At 36.7% G+C, this 23,976-nt stretch overlaps 1 protein-coding gene across 1 annotated transcript in view; it reads left to right on the top strand.

Annotated features, from left to right (window-relative positions):
- Positions 1-23,976, top strand: part of MALRD1 (MAM and LDL receptor class A domain containing 1) — a 622,346-nt gene that overhangs the window by 102,362 nt on the left and 496,008 nt on the right. The window contains 3 exon segments of the mRNA XM_090268028.1: positions 3,681-3,720; positions 3,723-3,853; positions 16,413-16,533. Of these exon segments, the coding sequence (XP_090124154.1) occupies positions 3,681-3,720; positions 3,723-3,853; positions 16,413-16,533 (292 nt within the window).

A 23,976-nucleotide genomic window follows, 5' to 3' on the forward strand; every position in this document is an offset into this window, starting at 1 on the left:
CTCAGGTAATGAGATCGTAGGCTTATGCCCTTTGAAAACAGAAAACACATGTTAATTTATGTAACATAACCCACATACAAGTCTCTAAAACTGTAGGACTGTCTTATCGGAAAGACATCCAGTTGCAAGGCATTTGACATTCTTCTTGCCTGTAAATTAAACATCTTTGATAATGCCACAGAAATAGTTTAACTTTCAAATGAAAACAAATTTTAAATGAAAAGAAACTTTAAAGACGGTTAGCTGCACTACTTTATAGTCTACCACTGGGCATTGTGATCTTCCTTGAATCGTGATTTTTCTCCCTAAGATTACCCTCCTTGTCATTAAAGGGACTGCATTAAGTTCATTTTTAATTTATCCTGTTCATTTGCATAAACACAACAAGAGCAGCAAATGACCACTTATGATCTTTAGTTCTGCTTTGCTGGAACTTACGCAAGGAACATTTAGGGTGACCTTCAGTCTGCCCTTCAGGGCACAGAAGCTGGGCCACATACCTGGCATTCAGCCTTGCCTGTAAACACCTGTCTTTTCCAGGTCCTCCTGGTTTTCCATTGTGCCTTAAGGTCCCTTCTAGCCATCTTTCAGGAAAACAACCTTCGTTCCTTCCCTGGAAAGATTGCTATGGACCGCTCATCCATCCAAGGTACCAGGCATTTTATCTCGTAGACTTTTATTACCTTTGAAAGTCAGTCCCAGTTGCTCAGGGCTTTTTGGTAAAACCAAAGCCCAAGCATGTCTCCTTTAGGCATGATATTCCAGTCAAAGTCTTAGTCAAAAAAATCGTTATTAACAACTGGTCTTATTAGTTTTATGCAAAGAAACTTAGGTCATTACTTACTTCTTTAGAATGCCAAATTCTGGAGGGATCAGATAGGGAGAAAATATATACAGTGTGAAGGAAAATCCTTGTCCTTCTAATATTCACTGAACTTGCATTTCTATTCTTTATATTTTTATTTTTACCCCCACTAAAAATTTTTCTGTTTGTTTGTTTTTCCATTACAGTTGTCTCACTTTTTTCCCCCTCTTGGTTCTCTGCACCCTGTTCCTCCCTTCTCCCACATTCAGTCCCCACCCAGTTGTCCATGTCCATGGGTCATTTATACATGTTCTTTGACTAGACCCTTCCCCTTCTTACCACTTCTCTCCCTCCCATCTCCCCCTTTGTTACTGTTAGTTTATTCCTCATTTACATACCTCTGGTTCAATTTTGCTCATTTGTTTGTGTTGTTCATTAGTTTCCTTTAACAGGTGATAGCATAAGGTAATTTTCTTTTGTTGCCTGGCTTATTTCGCTAAGCATAATCCTCTCTAGTTCCAATCATGTTGTTGCAAATGGTAGAAGTTCCTTCTTTCTTTCAGTACTTATTCAATGTCATTTTCCCCCTTTGTACTCGTGTTCCTCTCTGTCTCTCTCTGTTTCTTCATCTTCTTAAAGCAGACCCTTTAGCATCTCTTGCAATACTGGTTTGGTGGAGATGTATTCTTTTAACCTTCTTTTGTTTTGGAAACTCCTTATTTCACCTTCCATTTTGAATGAGAGCCTTGCTGGGTAGAGTATTCTTGGTTGTAGGTCTTTGTTTTTCATTACTTGGAATATATTTTGCCATTCCCTTCTGGCTTGTAGTGTTTCTGCTGAGAAATCTGATGATAGCCTTATTGGAGCTCCCTTGTATGTTATTAGTTGTTTCTCTCTTGCTGCTTTTAGGATTCTCTCTTTGTCTTTGAATGTTGGCATTTTAATTATGATGTGTCTTGAAGTGGGCCTGTTGGGGTTCATCTTCATTGGGACCCTCTGTGCTTCCTGGACTTGCATGATTCTTTCTCTCTTCATGTTAGGGAAGTTTTCTGTCATTAGTTTTTCAAAGAGGTTTTCTATTCCTTGCTCTTCTTCTTCTCCTTCTGGAATTCCTATGATACGGATATTATTACGTTTCATGTTGTCTTGCAGCTGTCTTAGAGCCTCTTCAGTCTTGTTCAGTCTTTTTTCATTTTGTTGCACTGTCTGTGAGTTTTTGTCTACATTGTCCTCCAGCTCGCTGATCCGATTTTCTGCTTCCTCTAGCCTGTTTTTAATTCCTTCTACTGTGTTCTTCAATTCAGAGATCGTATTCTTCATTTCCTCCTGGCTCTTATTGATAGCTTCCATGTCCTTTTTGATGCTGGTATAATTCTCAGTAAGTTCCTTATAGTTCTTCTGGAGTTCACTGTAGTTTTTCTGGAGTTCTTTGTAGTTTCCGCTGAGCTCATTGAGCTTCTCCATAATACATGCTTTCAATTCCATATCTGATAGTTGGCTCCCCTCTATTTCATTTAGCACTCTTTCTGGGGACTCTACCTTTCCTTTCGATGGGGGGTTGTTTCTCTGTCTCCCCATTTTTGTGGCTCCTATTGTTTGTTGGTGCTTCTTAAAATGATTTGCACTTCCTGGGTCTGCCCCTGGTGGCGTCAGATCCTGTACCAGTCTGGGCCTAGGCAGCCTGTTGGAGACTTCCAGGGATCTACTGCCTTTGTCTGTCTCCTTTAGTTGATAATCTATTCAATCTGTGATTAGTTGTCAGGCTTAAGGACCGTGGGTGTGGCCGCTTAATTCCTGTAGGCAGGGCCTTTGCTTTACCTCAGGCTGATGCCACTTGGCCGGGAACTGTCTGCCTGCAGTGTGGGGATGAGTCAGCACTGGGACCCGGCCGGCCGCTTTCCCAGCTCTCCCCTCAAAGCCACCACACCAAACTCTCCCCAAGCATTTCCAGTCCTCTCTGTCTTCCCTCTGCTTGTGCCCAGGGTAAGTGGGGGCCAAAATATTTTTGTATGTGATCCGCTTAAGAGCTCTTTTTCTCCAGCTGTTTCTCTCCGGCTAGCAAGAAACCCTATGGCTTTTCGCTTTTCACAGCTGATACTATTTTACTTTCCACTCTGTTGCTGTAGGCTGGGGAGCCCGGCTGGGGGTTTGGACCCTGCCCTTCTCAGGGGGAATCCCCGGCTGCTGAGCTGTTTCTCAGTCCCTTCAGCTGCCACCCGTGGGAGCCCAGCCAGCCCTTCCGCGTCTCCGCACTCCCTACCGGTCACGTTGTGATGTAGTGGCCTTTTTTGTCTCTCCATGGTTATAAGACTTCTCTCCAGCTGGTGTTCGGTTGGTTATTCCAGATGATTTCTCCAAAATTACGTTGTTATTCCAGACTAGTTCTGGGAGGAAGTTAGTGTAGCTTCCATTTACTCCTCCGCCATCTTGTTTCTTCCAAGAAAACTCTTTCTTGATTTGGTGTTGAAATAGCAAGGGGAATAAGCAGTGATATCTGGTTTTGTAATGTTGAGACAGAATGTGTGCCTCCTCAGACATATAAGAAGCAATAGGAATGCCTACTGGGAAATTTCCATGATGGCATGGACACCTGTGTGTCCTCAGTCTTGTATTGGTAGTATGCTGGTGACCCATTTCTTTAGACATCACCATGATATGTATTTAATACACTAGCTGGTGCAGCTACTTTGAGCTTTTTCTTAAGAGGAGGATACAATGTCTGGCAAAGGAAGTGCTTACCATTTTCTAGGCTTATACACTTTGAGGATAAGAGAATTGAGACCATATTTAACACCAAAATAGCTTTGGATATCTTTAATTATGGAAAAGCTATTGGGATGGTTAAATGGAATATTCACTAATATTTTTTCAACAGGTGCAGTTTTGGTATCATTTGCCTCAGCATTCACATCTCTTGGTTTTATAAGAACAACACTGGGTGGAAATTTGCAAAAGCAAGGTGATCTAATTGGAATCTCTGCCTCTCAGTGGAGACACGCAAAAATTGATCTATATGCAAAGACTGGAGAATCTACTTTGCCTTTTCAGGTAAGAACATATGGAATTAATAAAACTCAGCAGAAGATACCTGTTTAATGCTAATTGCAGAGATATATCTCATAAATTTATTTGACATCAATAAAGCAATCACATTCACAATCAGGGATGAGTAAAGAGTGTCTTAAGAAATAACTGTAGAAGCTTAGCAAAAGTAGAGATAAGAATTGGATAGGATGGCAGAGATTAGAGTAATTTAACAAGAAAATATTTTTTTAAATGTGTAGGGTGGATTATTTAAGATAGTGAAAAACCATACTTGGGCTGCACTCACATTCTAATCTTATTGCTTTATTTTCTTTTACCCATTGTTATGGAAAATTTTAAAATCAATCTTTGATGTCATTTTCTTGGTTAATAATAAAAGAAAGCAACTGTAGCTTATCAAATGAATGCCCCACTTTTACCCTTCTGAACATGGCTTCCTTCTGGATGATGCTTGAAATGAATTGTTTTAGAAACTAGATTTAGAAAGTAGGTGGACTATAGTGGAAAATGTACTGTCTTTGGGGTCAGGTGGTCTGAGTTCTGATCTCTGTTCAGCTCATTGTTTGCTAAGTGACTATGCATATTACATCTTTGAGCTCCAAATTCCCCAGTTTGTGATACGACAGTGGTGGGCAAAGCAGTACTTCAGGAGACTCTGAGTATTAAAGAGTAAGTTGCTACAATGGGAGCTATGAACATCAGCTCTGGAGTCTGGGGTTCAAATCCAGGTATAAGATCACAGTGATGTTATTTAATCCCTCTGCTTTCCTGTTTCTTCTGTAAGAGGGGGAATGGGGAGGTGGTACAAGAGTCATTATTAGGGTGTCAGGGGTTCCTGATAAATAACATGCCTCATATGGTTCTCATTTTTAACCAATTGAGATAAACTGTTTTAGAAAATATGGCTTTAGAATATGCAGCCACACATTCAAAATAATATTTCAGATTTCTGGCCAAGATGGATGCATAAGCAGACATGCTGCATCTCCCTCACAACTAAGAAGGAATTTACAACCACTTCAAACTAAAAAAACCCCAGAAGATCCAGAAAATCAAACTACATAAACATTCAACAAAGAAATAAAGAAGAAATATTCAGCCAGAAAGGCATGAGGAGCGGAGCTGGGATGGAGAAATGGAGGTGAAGGGCTGCGGGGCTGCGGGGGTGGAGCTTGGCAGTGGTAGTGGGGCTGGTGATAGCAGCAGCAGCACAGGGACAATAGCTGCAGCCAAACACAAAGTCATACATTTTGAACCTGAGGAGCAATTCCAGCCCGAGACCAGATCGATCCCAGACCCAAATCATACTGCGGGGCATGGTTCCAGCACTGGGGAAAACAGAGCCACATTGCTTCTGACTTTGAAAGCCAGTGGGACTGGGGCTGAGGAAGAAACTGCTGTGTCTCAAAGGAGGCAACTGGCTTAGTATGGGAAGGGGAAGAAGTACCTGGAAAAGCAGTGGCAATCGGCTCTGCTCCCTCTCAGACCTTCCCACACATACAGCACCACAGCATGGTGAATCGGGTCACAAGCACTAACAAATACTTAAGGCTCCGCCTCTTATAACAAGTGCAACAGCTCTACCTAAATCACAGAAGCAAACACAGAAAGCTGTCAAAATGAGGAGACAGAGAAGTATGGGCCAAAAGTGGGGGCAGATCAAGGTTCTAATGGTAAAACTAAATGACAAGGATAACTGAACCAAACAGATGTGCAACTTAAAAGCACTGGTGATAAAGATGCTTATAGATTTGACAGAAAAGATTAAACAGGACTGGGAAGAAATGAAGGCTATACTAAGTGAAATGAAGGAAAATTCACATGAAATTAGTGGTGAAGGAAAGGAAACCTGGGTTCAAATCTACGAATTGGAACATAAGTCAACCAGTACAGAAGGAGGAAAAGAGAATTGAAAAAAAAGAAAAAAAAATGAGGAGAGGCTTACAAACATCTGGGATAACTTTAAATGTGCCAAAATTTGAATCATTGGGGTGCCAGAAGGAGAAGAGGAAGAGCAAGAAATTGAAAAATTATGTAAAACAATAATGAAGGAAAACTTCCCTAATTTGGGGAAAGAAGTAGACATAAAGGTCCAGGAAGCACAAAGAGTCCCAAACAAACTAGATCTAGGGTGGACCACACCAAGACACATCATAATCAAAATGCTGAATATTAAGGACAAAGAGAGAATCTTAAAAGCAGCAAGCGAGAAGAGAGTTCCCTACAGAGGGGTACCTATTGGACTATCAGCTGATTTCTCAAAAGAAACTTTGCAAACAAGAAGGAACTGGCAATAAATATTCAAAGTGATGAAAAGCAAGGACATAAAACCAAGAATACTCTATCCAGCAAAGCTATCATTTAGAACAGAAGGGCAGATAAAGTGCTTCCCAGACAAGGTAAAGCCAAAGTAGTACATCATCACCAAGTCATTATTGTATGAAATGTTAAAGGGACTTATTTAAGAAAAAGGAGGTCAAAACTATGAATATTAAAATGACAACAAAATCACAACTATCAACAACAGAATTAAAAAAAATAAAAGCAAAAAGAAACTAAGCAGACAACCAGAGTAGAAACAGAATCATGGGTATGAGGAGCAGGTGGAAGGGTATCAGCTGAGAGGGGGAAGGAGGGAGAAGGAGGGAAATGGTGCAGGAATTAAGAAGCATAGTAGAAGGCTGCAGAATAGATGGGGATGTTAAGAGTAGTATAGGAAAGGGAAAAGTCAAGGAACTTACATGCATGAACCATGGTCATAAATTAAGGTGGGGGTGTGCCTGATGAAGAGAGGAGGGAAGCTGGGTGGAAGGGAGCAAAGGGAAAAGAAATTGGAACAACTGTAACAGCATAATCAATAAAACAAAACAACACAAAATAAAATAAAATAAAATAAAATAAAATAAAACTTCACCTCAGAATAAATAGATTCACCCAGAGAACAACTGACCCTGCTAAAGAAATACAGAACTCATACTTCAGGGGAAACATTTTATGGTTAACCAGGGATAGTATCAGAGTGCATGCCTCCTGAAGATGGGTTGGCTCACAAATGAGGGGTTAATGAGAGACAAAGAAGATGAGTTGAAAATGCCCAGCTTATTTTGCTACCATCACCAATCAGTTAAATCTTCCTCCACCCAGGGGAAAGAGTAGGAATCAGTGAGAGCAGTGCTACTTCAGGGACATCCCTGACCATGGAAGCAGGAGTAACAGGGAATAAGCGTGGACTGCTATTAGTATTATCTACATTATAATTATTGTGAGGATTAAATTATTTATAACATGTAAAGCACATGGAAGAAAGCTGAGATAGAGTAAACAGACAAAGTTAGCTATTATTGATGCTATGCTTATTTCCTGGACATTGTTGGGGAATAGTAGACACTCAATAAATGTTAGCATTCTTTATTTTGAGAAGGAGTCTCCTATTGACCAGAACTCTAAGCTCAATGATTAGAGGCTTCTTCACTCTGTGAAAGTCTCCAAGATCCCTTGATTCTCAAGGATTCTATATATGAGTCCACTTCCACATCTAATGGATGAAACACCATGAATCTATTAACTCTTAATTGGAAAAAGGCCAGTCATGGAATCATTTTAGTGTCACTTTCCATTTTAGGTAACAGGACAAACAAAACCAGAACAATTTGAAGTCTTGCCTCATTTATTTATATTCTATCTACACTTGTTTTTTTCCCTGGCTTTATTGTCATCCTGTAGTTATACTTTAAATTTGGTTATATCAATTTTCAGTGATTATATATATATATATATATATATATATATTTATATATATATTTAAATTTATTTATTGTTTTTCTATTACAGTTGTCCCACTTTTTTCCCCCATTGCTCCCTCCTTATTCTGCCCACCCCTTCTTACAGTCAATCCCCACCCTGTGTTCATGTCCATGGGTCATTTATACTAGTTCCTTGACTAGACCCTTTCCCTTCTTTCCCTCCTCCCCCCCCCCCCGGTCTTTATCTATACTTTTAAAAATTAAGTTTACTTTTAGTTAGAATAAATCTTGCCATTAAGATCTTTGAAAGTCTGTTGTTAATTGACATTATTGGGAAGAAAACAGAATGTCCTTTTCTACACAAAAAAACTTTCGCATGAATTTTTATGGGTTTATTCATAATTGTAAAAGATGGAAGCAAACATATGTCCTTGAATAGTTGAGTGGATAAATATTATCCAGCATTTAAAAAAAAGGGTTATCAATCCATGAAAAGACACGGAGGAACCCTAAAATGCATATTACTAAATGAAAGAAGCCAGTGTGAAAAGGCTACATACTATAGGATTCCAGCTAGTATGTGAAAATCTGGAAAAGGCAAAACTATGAAAACCAGAAAAAGATCAGTGGTTGCCAGGGGTTGGGGAAGGCAGGGGCAGAGGAGGGATGGAAAGAAGATTTTTAGTGCAGTAAAAACACTATGACAATATAATGATAGATACATGTCATTTATACATTAGTTCAAACCCATAGAATATACAACAACCAGCATTAAACATAATGTAAACTATGAACCTCGTGTGATCATGACATGCAAATGTAAGTGTACCAGTAGTAGCAAATGCCTATGGTGGAGGCTGTTGACAAGGAGGCAAGCTATGCATGTGTGCGAGCAGGGGGCATATGGAAAACGCTGTACCCTCCCCTCGACATTGCAGTGAACCTAAAACTGCTCTAAAAGTGTTAGCAATAAACAAAACAAAACAAAAACCAGAATGTCCTTTGTTAGTACTAGTTATTTGAGGAATATTGTGAGTTGAGACAAATGCCATTCCTTTTCTAGGCCTGAAACATTCATTAACCTGCAAATATTACCAGGAGTTTGAGTATTATGTAGTCTTTTTTTTAATTTCTCTTGCATATTTCTTTCTTTAGGATTTTTGTTTTTGTTTGGTTTGGCTTTGCAGTGCAAATTGAACCTACTCTTTATTATCTGGGATGTATTAACTAGTTTGTAGACTCACCCGTGGTTTGATAGGACTTTATAATTTGGTAGAAACAGATTTGTCACACTTTCTAAAGCAGCCTTGCCCAGCTACTCTCCTCTCTCCCTTTATCCCTCTCCATGGGGGCTCCGCACCATGTGCTGGCTATTCTCTCTCCCCATTGGGGCCTCCCATTCATTACCAATCACCTTCAGCTTAACTGTGATGTCCTTCAAAGGAGTGAATGGTCCAGGGTTCTTGCTAAGTCTCAGCCATGCTTACTTCACCCCTGAGAAGGTAAGAGTTTTGTCTCTGCCTCTGTTCCTTCCTAATCTTTTTACTCAACTGTAGTAAAGGTTTGTTTTAGGGACTACAGGTGAGTAAAAAGAAAAACAAAAAGATTTCCATCAAATTTTGCCATTAAGAAGCCCATTACGGGTCCACAATCTCTAATTAGCAATTTGGAAAATTAAAATTTAGAAGGTAGTAAGAATGTGAAAAATGAATTTAGAGGCAAAACTTAACCTGTTCTGAACCATGTGAGGTCTTTAGGCAGCTTGTTTAGTGATGGGTTTGATTTATAGTGCAGCCTCCAAGCTTCTTGAGAAAATTGTGTAATAGAAACTATATGTATTAGATTAATATCCTCAACTCTGAAATATTAACATTTCAAAGCCCAGCTGGCCTCCAAAACTTTAGATGAGAAATTGCAGGCCCATGTTCACATTCTGGTGTGAATCAGTCCAGATTTTATACACATAAGCATGCACACAGACAGAAATACACAACACATCACATAATTATACACAGCCACACACATATATACAAACAATATTATTTAATATATAATAACGTTTATATCATTAAATATTTCAAACAAATAGAAAACACCGCGTGAGGCAAATATCCATGTACTCACACCTCAAAACTAGCTAATGTTAACATTTTGTTTGTTTTTAATGTTAATATTTGTTTGCCTATTAACACATTGCGTACGGTGGCAAGAATTCTCGTCATTTCTAAAAGGCATTTAAATTCCCTGGTATGCAATGTGTTAAGATGCAGTTTTGTCCTTTTTTTACCTTTTTTAAATCCCAATTCTTATCCTCTAAAAAAGAAAAATGCTAATATTATATTGGTTTTAAACTGATTTCTCTAAGTGTTTATTCAAAAAATTCAGAAGTATGCATAAGGATTCTAGCTAGGTTCTACTTCATTCTTTTATCAACAACACATGGAAAAGATATACCTACAGATAATTAATTTAGCTTTTAAATATTTAAATATTTCAAGTTTATCTTCTTGGAAACAGGCTTCTTTGTCACTTTAAATTTAGTGGACTGAATCATTTAAGTGTGACCTTAGTCCTCGGCTGGCCATCAGTTCAATGTTACTAAACTCTGAATATATTTATACAACATAATCCAAATCAATCCAAATATTGGAAAGGATAAAGTATTAGATTCTATGACCTCTATTCCCTTGTAGCCGTGAAATTCTGATTCGCTGTGGTCCTTTTGATGCCTCATGTAGACATCACAACAGAGTACAAATTGCTTTGATTTCCTTAGGAAATAAGCACACTTAGTCAGGTAGGGCTTTCATTCCTCCTGGAGGAACAGGATTAGGCTTACCGGTTATTCTGTAAGAACAGCTAATTAACAACTTTTCAATGTCCTCTCCATTTCCTGAACAGTTTTTATAGGAAGAATGTAAGTCAAATAGTTAATAGTATTTCTTCCAGTCTGTTTTAACTTTGCCTGCTTACTTGATATGTTCAGTTTTTTTACACACATATATTCATTTAATTTACATTTCCCCCCCAATTACTGTTTGTAGTTTTAATATTTAAAAGTGGCACTTTTTTTTGAGTCCTGTCCATTGATTTCCAGTTGATCTACTTTCTTTAAGTTTCCTATTAAAATATAATTATGTCATATTTCAGATTTTATTTTTTAAACGGCCCTTTTGTGAAATGTTCTGTAATGATTGATACCATGTTCACTCTTTATCAAAGTCAATGATATAAATCAATAACAATTTTCTAACATTATTTGAAGATTCAGTAATTTATAATATCCTACAAAGAGAAACCTGGTCTAGTCTCTGTAAAATTGCCATGTCCTCAGCTTTCTTAAGCTAGGGCTTCATTAAATCTGCTTTGCTAGGTAGTTCTGTTCTGCATCATCTGCTGAAGACTGATTATGTCCTTATTTCAGTGTTGTGATGCATTATAGCGTAATGATTAAATGGCTCAGGTTACATATTTTTCTTACTGGATATCTGACCTTTAATCAGGTACTTAAATTCTCTAAGCTCTTGCTTCTTTGCTTTAAAATGAAGGCAAAAATAGCACTATCTTTACAAGGTTAAAACAAGTGAACGTGCCTGTTGGGTAGTAAGCTCTAAATAAAAGTTAGCTGTTGCTCTTATTATTGATACCACCATCATTCAAAAATTACTACATTCCAAGTTTTTTGTCCGTTGCCTCTTAGATTTATATTTATTGTCATTGCTATTCTTTTAAAAAACACTATATCAGAGACCCAAAATCTAAATATGCTGGTTGAATATCTCTCTGGAAAAGCTTCCCTTAGGGTTGCAGGTACAAAAAGTAATCACTTGATTATAAATAACATTTAAAAGCTGTGGTTCCTGAAAGCAAAAAGAAGAAATGATTTTCCTCATTCAGGGGGTAATATAATTAATTGACTAAAACAAATTTTAACAAGATCCTAAAAAATAGTTTTAGAAAGAAAATACATCTACATATAATTTCAAGTTTAAATTATTAAATTGCCTTCATAATCTTATGAAATAAGATTTTCAATCTTCCTTCATCCATGGCTGGAACATCTCTTCTGAGCAACGTTTTTCTCACTTACTGATTATTAATTGTTACTGTCATTCCCAAAGGGAGCTTTTGGTTCACAAATCAAAATTTTGGGTAGGTTAAAACAAGTGATAAAAAATGGGAATAGCCAAGGTGATTTTGAAATTATCAGATGACAAGACTTTAATTAATAGTAGATTATAATTTTTTATATCATAGTCCTATATATTCAATTATATATAAGTTAACATGCAGAGATGTAAATGACAATATTATTTTTATTTGGTTTGGAAGTTGTTTTATACCTCCATTTTAATATGAATATTTACAAGAGTCTAGTGGTTCCCTGCAGATAAAACAACATAACCATATTTTAAAGACTACCCCATAGGTCCACTTCAACTCCTCCCAGGGCTCACCCCCTCCAGTCAAAGACTAGTATCATGCACCTCTCTAGGAGCACAGAGAACGACCCAAACGTTCTGTCTTTTCTACAGCTTTTCTTTGAGTAGTGCAGGACTTCAAATACGGTAATCAACAAATACTTGTCTAATGAGACTGAAGAATTAAGCATCTATATTTTAATTTACTTCAGTCCAAGATATAGTATGAAAATGAATAAAAGGAAAATTCTTTCAAAATTAAAGCTTTCCAAAATAAATTACTACAGCTTAATGGTGTTAAGCATAATATATTTCACAATTACAATGCTTGTATTTTGTTTTTTAGAATTCGTTTTAAAAACTTGTTATTATATTCTGCTTCTTACATGAAGGTAAGCTGTATTGACTCCGTCTTTCCCTTGGATCCTTCAGCTGCGAAGAGAGGGGGGTCTGCTGCATGGGCAACCACAGACCCTCCATATCACCCTGCCCAGGCTCTGTAGCTTCAGCTTCACTGGAGAGGACACTCCAGCGTCATCATAAGACGTCGATTCAACACGGGAGGAGACAGATACCATGTCACTCCCGAGTTGGACTGCACAGCCATTCTCAGCGGTGCAGATAGACTCTTAAGAAGCTACACGATCGTCTCTCGAGACGGACGGCTGCCAACAACATGAAGGTTAAATTTTCAAATAATTAAAATTATCTACATCTCATTGTAAAGTAGCGAATATTAAAAGTAAAGCAATAGTTACTCCTGACCTTCATCACTTCCCGTCATAGTCTTTATCTTGAGGTAACTATAGACATTAGTTTATTTTTACTTCCAGACCCTTTGTATTTATATAATATGTATGTATGTACCACATATGTCTAGAAAACTAAGCCATTGTGTATTTTTAGTCTATAATATCCTTACCAGCAATGTGGGATCTCTGTTCTTGACTTTGTGCAGGAAAGATTTCACAATACAAGTCCAGGTGATTTTGAGAGTACATTTATCAAAGCTGGGGACAGTGAAACAAAGGGAGGGCTTAAGATAGAAGAGGCAAGATCATAGCAACAGAAGTGAGCCTTGGTGGAGCTGCCTTTGCCCTTTAGAAGTGTGAGGAAGAGTGGAACATAGTTGTGTTTGCCTTGGTCCTTTAGAGAGAAAGTCACAGAGGCAGAAGAAATGAGCCAACTGGGCTGCATGGACTTAGGAAAATATTACTGAGGCAAAATAATGGCTCTTGAAGAAAGTAAGCAAAGGTATGCACTTCAAGAAAGAAGGGGTGAAGGCATGGACATACTCTAGAAAGAGAGAAAGGGAACACACTGGGTTCTTTGTCTTAAGAGTTTTTATCTGTTTTGTAAATGCAGGCATTTTAGGGGAGGTCTCTAGGGATGATCTCAATAGAATACTCATCAGCTTTCCAGGTGTGTTCTTTCAGGGTCCTGATCTCTACTGATCAGTTGGTACTAGGATAGGGAGGGGTCATTAGACATTGCAGCTGGTTCTGATGTTAGCCATGGTGGTGCTTCATCTGGTTTTGCTTTCCTCTGAGTGGATCTGAAACAGAACTGAGGCCTAGATGTGATCTCTAGTTTCACCAAAATTGTGTCTCTGTGGTAAACAGACCTAAGACTTTATTCCTAAGATTATCTGTTGCTGATCAGAACCTCATTGTTCTGAGATCTTAATACTTTGAAAAGGAGAAGGAGGCTGTGAGTCAGGGTGCTAGATGAGGCAAGTTTGAATCAGCTATCTGTCTCAGTTTCCGAATTCTACTTGCCAAGGGATTCTCCTAATTTCTTACTATCCTGCTTCAGTAGCACAGGATCCCAGCTCCAGGCAGGTTTACTTTGGATTCAGGGAGACCGAAAAACAACAGTGGAGTGATGAAGAGGAAATTCATACCAATTTAATCTCATGGCAGCGGGCAAGAACACCAAATCTGCCTTTCAATCTAGTCTCACAGCGGCGGGTAAGGACAGGGGCCAAGGGATCATTTGCCTTCAGTCTTGTGGCAGCGGGCAAGGACAGAAACAACAGTACATATCTGCCTTTAGTCTTGCAGTGGTGGGTGAGGACAAGGGACAAGGCATCTACGCCGCCTGAACAACAGGAACTCATATATATATATGACGTTAACAAAGGTGGCACACGGCCAATCTGAGCTGTGTAATGCTTACTCAGAAGGAATTCTCTCAGATAAGGATGACCTAGGAAAATGAAAATACATGTGTGTGGAGGCAGGGATCCTGGCTACGGTCACCCTGACATGACAGTATCATACTATAACTTTTTCCTGTAATTTAATTTTTTACTCAGAAATACACATTGAAAGTCTTTCCATATTAGCACATAAAAATAGATATTATTTTTAACTGGAATAATAATTCATGGTCTATATCACCATTTATTGGTTGATTCATGTCTGAATTACTCCTATTCATTAGTTATCAAAACTAGTATTGAAATAAGCATCCCTGCACAGGCCTTCATGTGTACGCCTATGAGTGTCTCTTTAGCATAAAGGTCGAAAGTAAGCTTAATTTTTGTAGTCTATATTATTTTTATTTATAATGGGTGCCATCTAGTTTCTCATCAATTAAGCTGCAATCAGTCCTTTCCATCTATTATTGGATTAATTTTTTTGTTCTCTTAAAAATCCCATTCTCCTATGTATTGGAGGAAAAAGTTTTCCTTAACCCCTTTATATCTCTTCAGTTAGAATTGGGTCTGAAAATTAAACTGACAAAGCAGATTAACAGGAGAAAAGCATACAAAATCATTTAATGTAATTTTAACGTGACATGTGAGCCTTCATAAGGACACGAAGACCCAAAAAAACAGTTACTCCTGAGGGATTTTATGTGAGGGTCAATGAATATAATAGGTCAAGGAGTCTGAGGAAAGTGTAGTAATCTAGAGGACATTTAACAAGGCCTGTTTATTCGGATTCCTCTTTGTGTCTTTTTGTCTTCAGAGACAAGGATACTCCTTTTCTCCAGGTATAGGGAGGGTACCTCTTATATGATCTGCTTCAAGAGAAGATCAAAAAGTTCACCTTGCACATGACATTCCTCCAATTCCCTCAGTTTGAAATATTCAAGATGTCAAATTGCCATATTTTGGGGTCGTATCTCTAACCTCATCATTCTATAACCCCAAAGTTTTCCAAATATACCATACATTTTCAAATGTCCTTGCTTTTGCTTATAATGTTATTAGTTTCTCAATGTAACACAATCTTAGGCAGCAATTATAACTGAGGTTTAGTATTATTTCTTTACCAATTATTTTTTCAAATTGTGTCTCACATTCTTGGCAGAGAAATTATGAAGTGTTTTGTTTTGTTTTGTTTTTTAAATTCTCCTAGTATATTATACACATCTCTTGTATAGAACTTGTGGTGTAGTTTAGTATCATACAAAGTAAACTGTAAGATCTTTGGGATCAAAGATCCTCCCTGATAATACAGAGCTGCACTTATTAGCTGTGTCCTTCACTGCTGGTCCTATTATGTGTCCGTAAGACTCCAGATATAATTTCATTCATTTTTTCTTTTTTTATTAAGATGGTGGAATAACAACATAATGTGAGTGATTAACAAGAGGAAATTATATCAGTCATTTTCAGAGTATTAGAATAAATTAAACTTAAATAGATGCCTCTAAGTGCTTTAGCATATGAATATTGCTAAACACTGTATATGGTTATAAACTGTATGCTTTACCTCACTAAGTAAAATTCTGTATATGATGTTTATATAATACAAATAAGAATTTATACATTCTTATATGAAAATAAGTCATTGTTTACAGCAGACCCATTGTAATTGAATTCATATCTCAATTAAATTGAGTTGTAAACCACACAGTTGATTACCCCAAAGAGCTTATTTTAAATGCATATGTCTCAATGGCTCCAATGGGAAGGCAACCCTTTAGTACTGATGAATGTTACAACTTTTAATTGAAACAAGGTTACTTAAAGTATTAAGGTCACATAAGATGCTTTCAAAGCAGTTATGACTATATAAATTTGTAATTTGAATGCTCCGGTCAAATCAGTTTTCTAAAATTAGATTAGAAGATGTGATAGATGCAAATGAGCTTCTCTCTACACAAATAAATATGATTGTAAGACATTTACTGGCTCAGTGGATTGAGCACCAGCCTGCGAGCCTAAAGAGTTGCCAGTTCAATTCCCAGTCAGGGCACATGCCTGTGTATCAGGCCAGGTCCCCAGATGGAGGTGTGTAAGAAGCAACCATGCATTGATGTTTGTTTCCCTCTCTTTCTCTCTCCCTTCCTCTCTCTCTAAAAATAAATAAGTAAACAAACAAATAAATAAAAATATTTACTTTTTTGGTATATTTTTAATAACTTGTTTTTCTGTAATTATAGTTAATTTTAGAAGCTACTGTTTTATCATCAAATACTACCATTGCTCTAGATGACATCAGTATATCCCAGGAATGTGAAATTTCATATAAGTCACTTCCAGGTACCAGCATAGTAAACAAAGGTAAGTATTTTCTTGTACTCATTGCAACTTTAAACTTTGAAATAATTAGTTCTTGATATCAAAATATAAAATGCATCAGAGTCCTTCAATAATATAACTCACTAATACTTACTACTGGGACGTGGGTTAAATCAGATGTCCTTGAAAACTAAAACATTTATTTTTATTTAGTTAATTAATTAATTTTTATTTTTTTTAAATTAAATTGATTGCAGTGACATTGACTAATAGCATTATATAAGTTTCAAGTGTACCATTCTATAATAAATCATCAATATATCACATTGTGTGCTCACCACTCAAAGTCTAGTCTTTTTCTGTCACCACATATTTGACCCCATTTATCTTCTTCAACCTTCCCCTACTTTCCTTCCCCTCTGATAACCACCATACTGTCGTCTGTGTCTGTAAGATTTTTGTTTATTTATTTGTTAATTTGTTGCTTTCTGTTTTATATCATACATATGATTGAAATCATATGGTTCTCATATTTTTCCATTTGACTTACTTTTCTTAGCATAATACTCTCAAGATCCATCCATACTGTTACAATTGGCAGTATTTCTTTCATCCTTTCTTATGGCTGGGTATTATTCCATTGTATATATGTACTACATCTTCTTTATCCAGTCATCCATTGAAGGATATGTAGGTTTAATCCATGTCTTGGCTACCATGAACAATGCTACAATAAACATAGGGGTACATATATCTTTAAAAATAAATGTTTTCAAAATTTTCAGGTAGGTATCCAGCAAAGGGATTGATGGGTCATATGGTGGTTCTATTATGAAATTTTTGAGGAACTTCCATACTGTTTTCCATAGTGGCTGTACCAGTTTACATTCCCACCAGTAGTATATGAGGGTTCCTTTTTCTCCTCATCATTTCCAACAGTTACTCTTTCTTGTCTTATTGATAATAGCCCTTCTATCAGGTGTGAGGTGATACTCTTATTGTAGTTTTGATTCACATTTGACTTATAGTTAGTGAAGTTGAGCATATTTTCATATATTTGTTGGCCATTTGTAATATCTTCTTGAGAAAAGTGTATGTTTGTTGCTGTTGATCTGTATGAATTCTTTATATATTTTAGATATTAGCCCCTTATTGAAGGTATTGCTTGCAAATATCTTTTCCCATTCAGTTGGTTGCTTTGTTATTGGTTTCTTTTGCTGTGTGTAGGCTTTTAATTTTATATAGATAACATGTTTATTTTTAAAAATGTAAAAGTATGATATATCACAGTCTAGGTCTTAAGCTGTCATCCAAAAATATTTTATATTTGTGGCTAAAAGTGTCAGATATAGATGTTTTTAAAAATTATGAAAGAATTTAAATTATTTTGTATGTTTTAAAGCATTTCTATAAAAATTAATTTTAATTTTAATTTTATTTGACACTTTCATGAATATATAATGATATGCATGTTTCAGAAGCAATTAGGATTTCAAAAATTATATTGTTTGGAGAAGTGATTTAAGGCCAGTCAAAAAATTAAATCTTAATTCTAATATTCTCTGTTTAAATTAAAAACATAATATTTTTATGTAATAGATTGAGTTTGGCTAATTCTTTGACTAAATACTTCATTTAGAATTTAAATTAAAGGACAGGAAGGTCATCATTAAAATGGATCCCAAATAGTCAAATAGGCATTTTTGAAAGTAACCATTATTTAAGTCCTTCAGATACCATGCACTGAAGCAGCATACATCCTGCCTGGAGTTACTTTGTCATTCTAACACTGATTGATGTTTCCCTCTGGCCACTCCTACTCCTGGGTCTCAATAAACAGACAGTATTAAAAATGTTGAGAACTGCCACACTTCATTTTTCTTTACGTGTATAATTGAAAAACATTTGCATGTGGAAATCAGGCAGATAATATATTCTGAAGTTATGGTTTCTTAAACAACATAGTAAGTGGGAAATTTGCATTTTTTACAAGAGCTAAATGTACCGATTCAAGGATGACATAGGAGAAACAATTCTCCATTGAGAACTGGATTAAAGAAATTTTAATTAAAGACATCTTTCATTGTAGAGATTGTATAATTCTATATCCTAACTTTATATTGTATTAATGTGTAATTATTAGGTTGGCCAAAAAGTCTGTTTAGTTGTTTTCCGTAAAATAAAAGGCACGTTTTTTATTTTCACCAATAATTGTATTGATTAGGATAGTTTGAGCATGTTGGCCATCTCCCGCTATTGGCTTCTAGTGGGTAGAGGCCAGGGGTACTGCTGAACATCTTCCAATACATAAGACAGCCCCACAGCAAAGGATTATTTGGCCAAAATGTCGATAGTATAAGAAACTTTGCAAACCACCTTTGACACATTTAATCAGTCACAGCACCTTCTCCATATACTGCACAAATCTTTTTTTGCAGTTCAGTTGCATCTTTACCTTTTTTGAAATAATACCGAAGATGTTGTGTATTATCTTCCATCTTCAATATTAAAATGGCTGTTCAAAAATTCACCAGTTTTGATAAGTTTTTTTAAATGGACACTGGTATGATAGCTGTCATAATGCAATCTAACAAAATTGTTTTGAATGAAGGTAAGGACAACTAAGCATTACTAGAGCCATTGAATGGAAAAAGCATAATGGACTTTTTGGCCAACCCAGTACTTTATTCAGAATGGGGTTATAATAAACCTTTCTAAGCTCTGTGTGTGTGCATGCATGTGCATTTCTGATAAGACATTTAGAAATGCAAAGCAGCAGGTTTAATGATTTAATGGGTTTTTGTGGGTTAACTGGCCTTACCTTATTTCTGTTATTTAATTAAACATTTTCCTTCTCCTAATCATATGCCACATCACCAGCACTGGAGTAACAAAAAGTCATTAAAGTTGGCACTGAGAAAATGTAATTGGAGGCAAAAGTGTGGCTAAAAGTTTTAAATTATCACTAAAATTAACCCTAACAGATGTCTCAGAGAATTTGATCCCAGTTATCAAGAATTCTTTTGGTAAATGAACTCAAAATTCACTTATACGTGCCTCGATTTGAATGTCAGCTCAGTTGGTTAAAGTGTAATTCTAATTAGACCAAAATTATATGAATTATTCCTGAAAGGCCAATGGTTTTACCATTATTGCAAATTTGTTCAATAAGCAATTATAGGATCTCTTTTATAAAATTTAATATTACTACCAGAAGTTGAGGGATAGGTCTGGAAGGGGAGTTAAAAAAGATTCCAAATCCCACCACTAGTGGATTGTTATATTTGTGGGGCAGAATGACCAGAGGTTTACCATAACCTTGTACTTGAATTAAAGCCATTGAAAGCTTTGGTTGGCATTACAATTGGCTATACCCCTTCAAAACAATTCTTAGAATTAGCCTTCTGTTTACATTTGAAGTAGCAGACACATGATGAAAATAGCAATTGTATTTTGATTTGGCCTTTTATACAACTTCTTCATCATAAGCATATTTAAAAAGTAGTGTTCATGAAACAGTTATGCATTCTGTTTATTTGTTGAAGAAGAAAAAAGTATTTTACTCACTCTATTTTTTAATGTAAAAGGTGGATTTGTGCCATGTGAGGATGCAGCCTCTGTTTCATCCAGCAGGGTCTGTGATTTTACATCTGACAGCCCACACGGAGCAGATAAAGCCAATTGTGGTGAGTCAGTACTTTAGTTACTTAGTGACTTTTAGTGACTTTTCATCACTTTAGTAGCCACTTGGCTAAGATTTATGTGTGCATGCTCACTCTCTGAATATAAAGCACATACTATTCAAGTGAGGGGTGTTTAATAAAGACAGAATTGAGATCTCCAACAACTGAAATGACTTGCATTTAAAAGCACACCAGATTAGCTTTAAAACATTAGCAATGAAGAAAAACACCTTGCTTTCAGTTTTGTTGTGTTGGAATATAAAATTTGAAGTAAGTGCAAGAAAGAATTCAAAAGGTAAGAACAAGAGGCTATTATAATATTCCTTTATTAAATTCTTTTGTTATTATAAGAATGCATACTCTTATTCAGAGAAGGAAAACTCTGACTCCAAAAAACCTCCGCTGCCTTGCGGCATACCTCTTCAGGGGAAAGGCTAAGGGAGTAAACCCCGACAGAAAATCCGGAGCCGGAGTCCCTAAGGCGGTTTGACGTTGTAGTCAACACCGGCAACTCCTGCGGCGCACCTGAAGCCAAGCTGTATTGACTCCGTCTTTCCCTTGGACCCTTCAGCTGCGAAGAGAGGGGTGGTCTGCTGCATGGGCAACAGCAGACCCTCCATATTACCCTGCCCAGGCTCTGTACCTTCAGCGTCATCACAAGATGTCGATTCAACACGGGAGGAGACAGATACCATGTCACTCCCGAGTCGAACTGCACAGCCATTCTCAGCGGTGCAGATAGACTCTTAAGAAGCTACACCATCGTCTCTCGAGACGGACAGCTGCCGACGACGACTCTTATTCTAAACAATTGCCATTTCAATACAACTAAAGACAGAGGACTAGATAATGCTTAAGAATATTCTTTCAAACTACAGTGCATCAATAAATAAATTGGTCTTAAAACTATAGATCATGGCTAGTTCCATATATTTTTAAAATCTCTGAGGGTCTCCTTTAAGTTTCTCCTTTTCAAAATCATGTAGTTGTTCTTTCTGTATTATACTGATATTGCTGTGAAGTTATCTCAGCATCCCTGGAAAGTTAATGAAGAAGGAAAAGAAGGGGCGGGGCATGTTGGTGGATAAGCTTTTGCAGAAGTATTTAAATAACTGCCATTGCCAGAAAAGAGGAGAGGTCATATCTTACTAATCCCACACCTAAAATTAAAATCAAGGTAGTTTTCAGTAAAAGAAATGGAGGTCTTGGACATATTCATGAGGCATGGTGGAGCACAGAGTTGAAGAGACTTTCAGCAATTCATGCAGAACAGAGATCAGATGATGAAAAAAATCAAGGCCATTGATAAATTTTGATATATTGGCAAGGTAGCCATGCTGTGACCCACCACAAACATTTACTGAGTATCTACTCTGTACCAAGAGATTCAGTAAAGAATAAAATGTGATTATTTTCTTCAAGAAACTTAGTCTATTAGAAATAATTTAGCAGTGTTTAATAGTATTTCACTGTAATTATAAGTAGAAGTGAAGTGTAAAACAAAATGCTGTTTTAACTCTAAGGACTTGGAGAATGTATTCTATGGAAGGTAGATAAGTTCTCAGCAGGAATTTCTTAAAATGCTTTATGGATTTTTTTGCTATACCAGCAGAATCATCTATTGACAGTTCAGCCAGGGATTAACAGTTCTAATTCTGTCTCTGATATACATTAAAACTATTACCCAATGTATATGGTTTAGAAATTTTATTTATAAAACCTCTTTTAGACATCAAAACAAATCTAAGAGGTAGCACTTTTCTTATCCTCATTTTATAGACTTTCTCATCAGTTAGTGTGCATTCAGGAGACTGAAACCACATGAGAAATCCGAACAGCAAAGATTTAATATAAAGAATTGTTACATAGTAAAAAGTAGTTAACTACCAATAAAAGGTAAAATACAACAATAAAGAGGAAAAGAATAACAAACATAGGGAGCAGCTTTTACATCTATGACTGAGGTGCAGAATCCAAGGAAAGAATGTAGGATGAGTACACCTTACCTACACCCTAACACTGAGATTAAGACTTTACTGGTGAGGGTATGACTGGGACCCAATAATGTGGGGAAATTTGCTGGGATGCTGTAGGCTAGAGTTGATTAATAGCTGATGGGCCAAGGGAGAAATTATCCAACAGAATGTGTAAAAACTCACTGAAGGGTCACTTGACATTACTGGCAGTCACATGGCAAGAGGAAAAAAAAAAATACCCTAGAACCAAAAATAGAAGTTCCTTCCTCTATTATGATTTGTGGTACCCATCCTCTGCTCCCTACTAAAAAGTCTAACATTGTGTGAGTTAGTCAAAAGAGAAATGTTAATAGGGTCCAGCTCCAATGTCTCAAAGCAGGACAAAGGAGGGCATGTTTGGGACTGAGACACAATGCATTTGTAACTGGCACTCTTCCATAATGTTGTCTAGTCTGTAAGTAGTGGAATCCCATTTTCAGTGCAGGCAACCTTCCTCAAGAACCCATACTCTTAATCACATAGTATTAGCCTTTCTATCCTTTCAAGGTCATCATTAAATTCAGAATGATACTTTCCAGAAATTAAGTTTCCCTCTGATCAGTTTGAGCAATAGGAAGCTTGAAGTCAGAGATAAAGATTTCACTTTTGGACATGAAATTATGGTCTTACTTAGGTCACTGGGAGGTCAAATAGTAACTTAATAAATTCTGTATAAAGTTTAAACAATGAATATCCTCAAAAATAACAACAAAACTTAGTCCATTCTCTTTAAAAATTACTTTTTAATCATATTACATCTCATAAATCTGACACTGATTTGCCTTCAATTCCTATAGGGTATTTCAGGAAATTAAAAGACTGTTTTCTACACACAAAAAGAAGATGAAGATCACTATTTGGCAATGAACCCATGACCATAGTGAACTGAATTAAAAATTAGCAAATGAACTCCAGTTCTCTAGAGTCTTTATTCTCATTTCTTTGCCTGCTTCTTTTGCAGAGCTAATTTTATACTGGGAATCTGTTTATTCATAGAAATGCTAATTCTTCATCTCATTTTTATGAACCTGTGCATTAAAGATTCTGGCAGTAAGTTGAGATAAGATAAAGGCACAGCAAATAATTTATAGTAGTAGTAAAGGTAGGAGTCTTTTGTCTTCATTGTAGCAAAAAGTAGAGAAGGAAGTGCATGGCTTCTATGCTGAGTATCCAGAATTGAACTAACCGACGTATCAATTTCCCTATAGAGAACTTAATTGCTGGAAGAAAACAGATGTTTTCTGTTAGCAGAAAAAGACAATACCGCCCTCATGGTTTCTAATTCATGAATAATAAATCCTCCTTGAAAAGGACATTGACATTCAACAATTTTATATATTTAATGTTTTGATGCAATTTTTCTTTAAAATAAGAATGATTATGGCCTACCACACAACAGCTATTAAACTTACTAAGAATTAATTTTCAGTGCCTCTGAAACATCTTCAAACCTTTTATTTAAAAAAATACACACATATGTATACATATATTTAAAAATACACATATATACACATATGTTTATGTATATGTATATATATGCTTTTAGAGAAGGAAAACTCTGATTCCAAAAAACCTCCGCTGCCTTGCGGCATACCTCTTCAGGGGAAAGGCTAAGGGAGTAAACCCCGACAGAAAATCCGGAGCCGGAGTCCCTAAGGCAGTTTGACGTTGTAGTCAACACCGGCAACTCCTGCGGCGCACCTGAAGCCAAGCTGTATTGACTCCGTCTTTCCCTTGGACCCTTCAGCTGCGAAGAGAGGGGGGGTCTGCTGCATGGGCAACAGCAG

Source organism: Furipterus horrens, unplaced genomic scaffold, assembly GCF_987537825.1.
Source record: "Furipterus horrens unplaced genomic scaffold, mFurHor1.1.pri manual_scaffold_2, whole genome shotgun sequence".
Classification (NCBI taxonomy): domain Eukaryota; kingdom Metazoa; phylum Chordata; class Mammalia; order Chiroptera; family Furipteridae; genus Furipterus; species Furipterus horrens.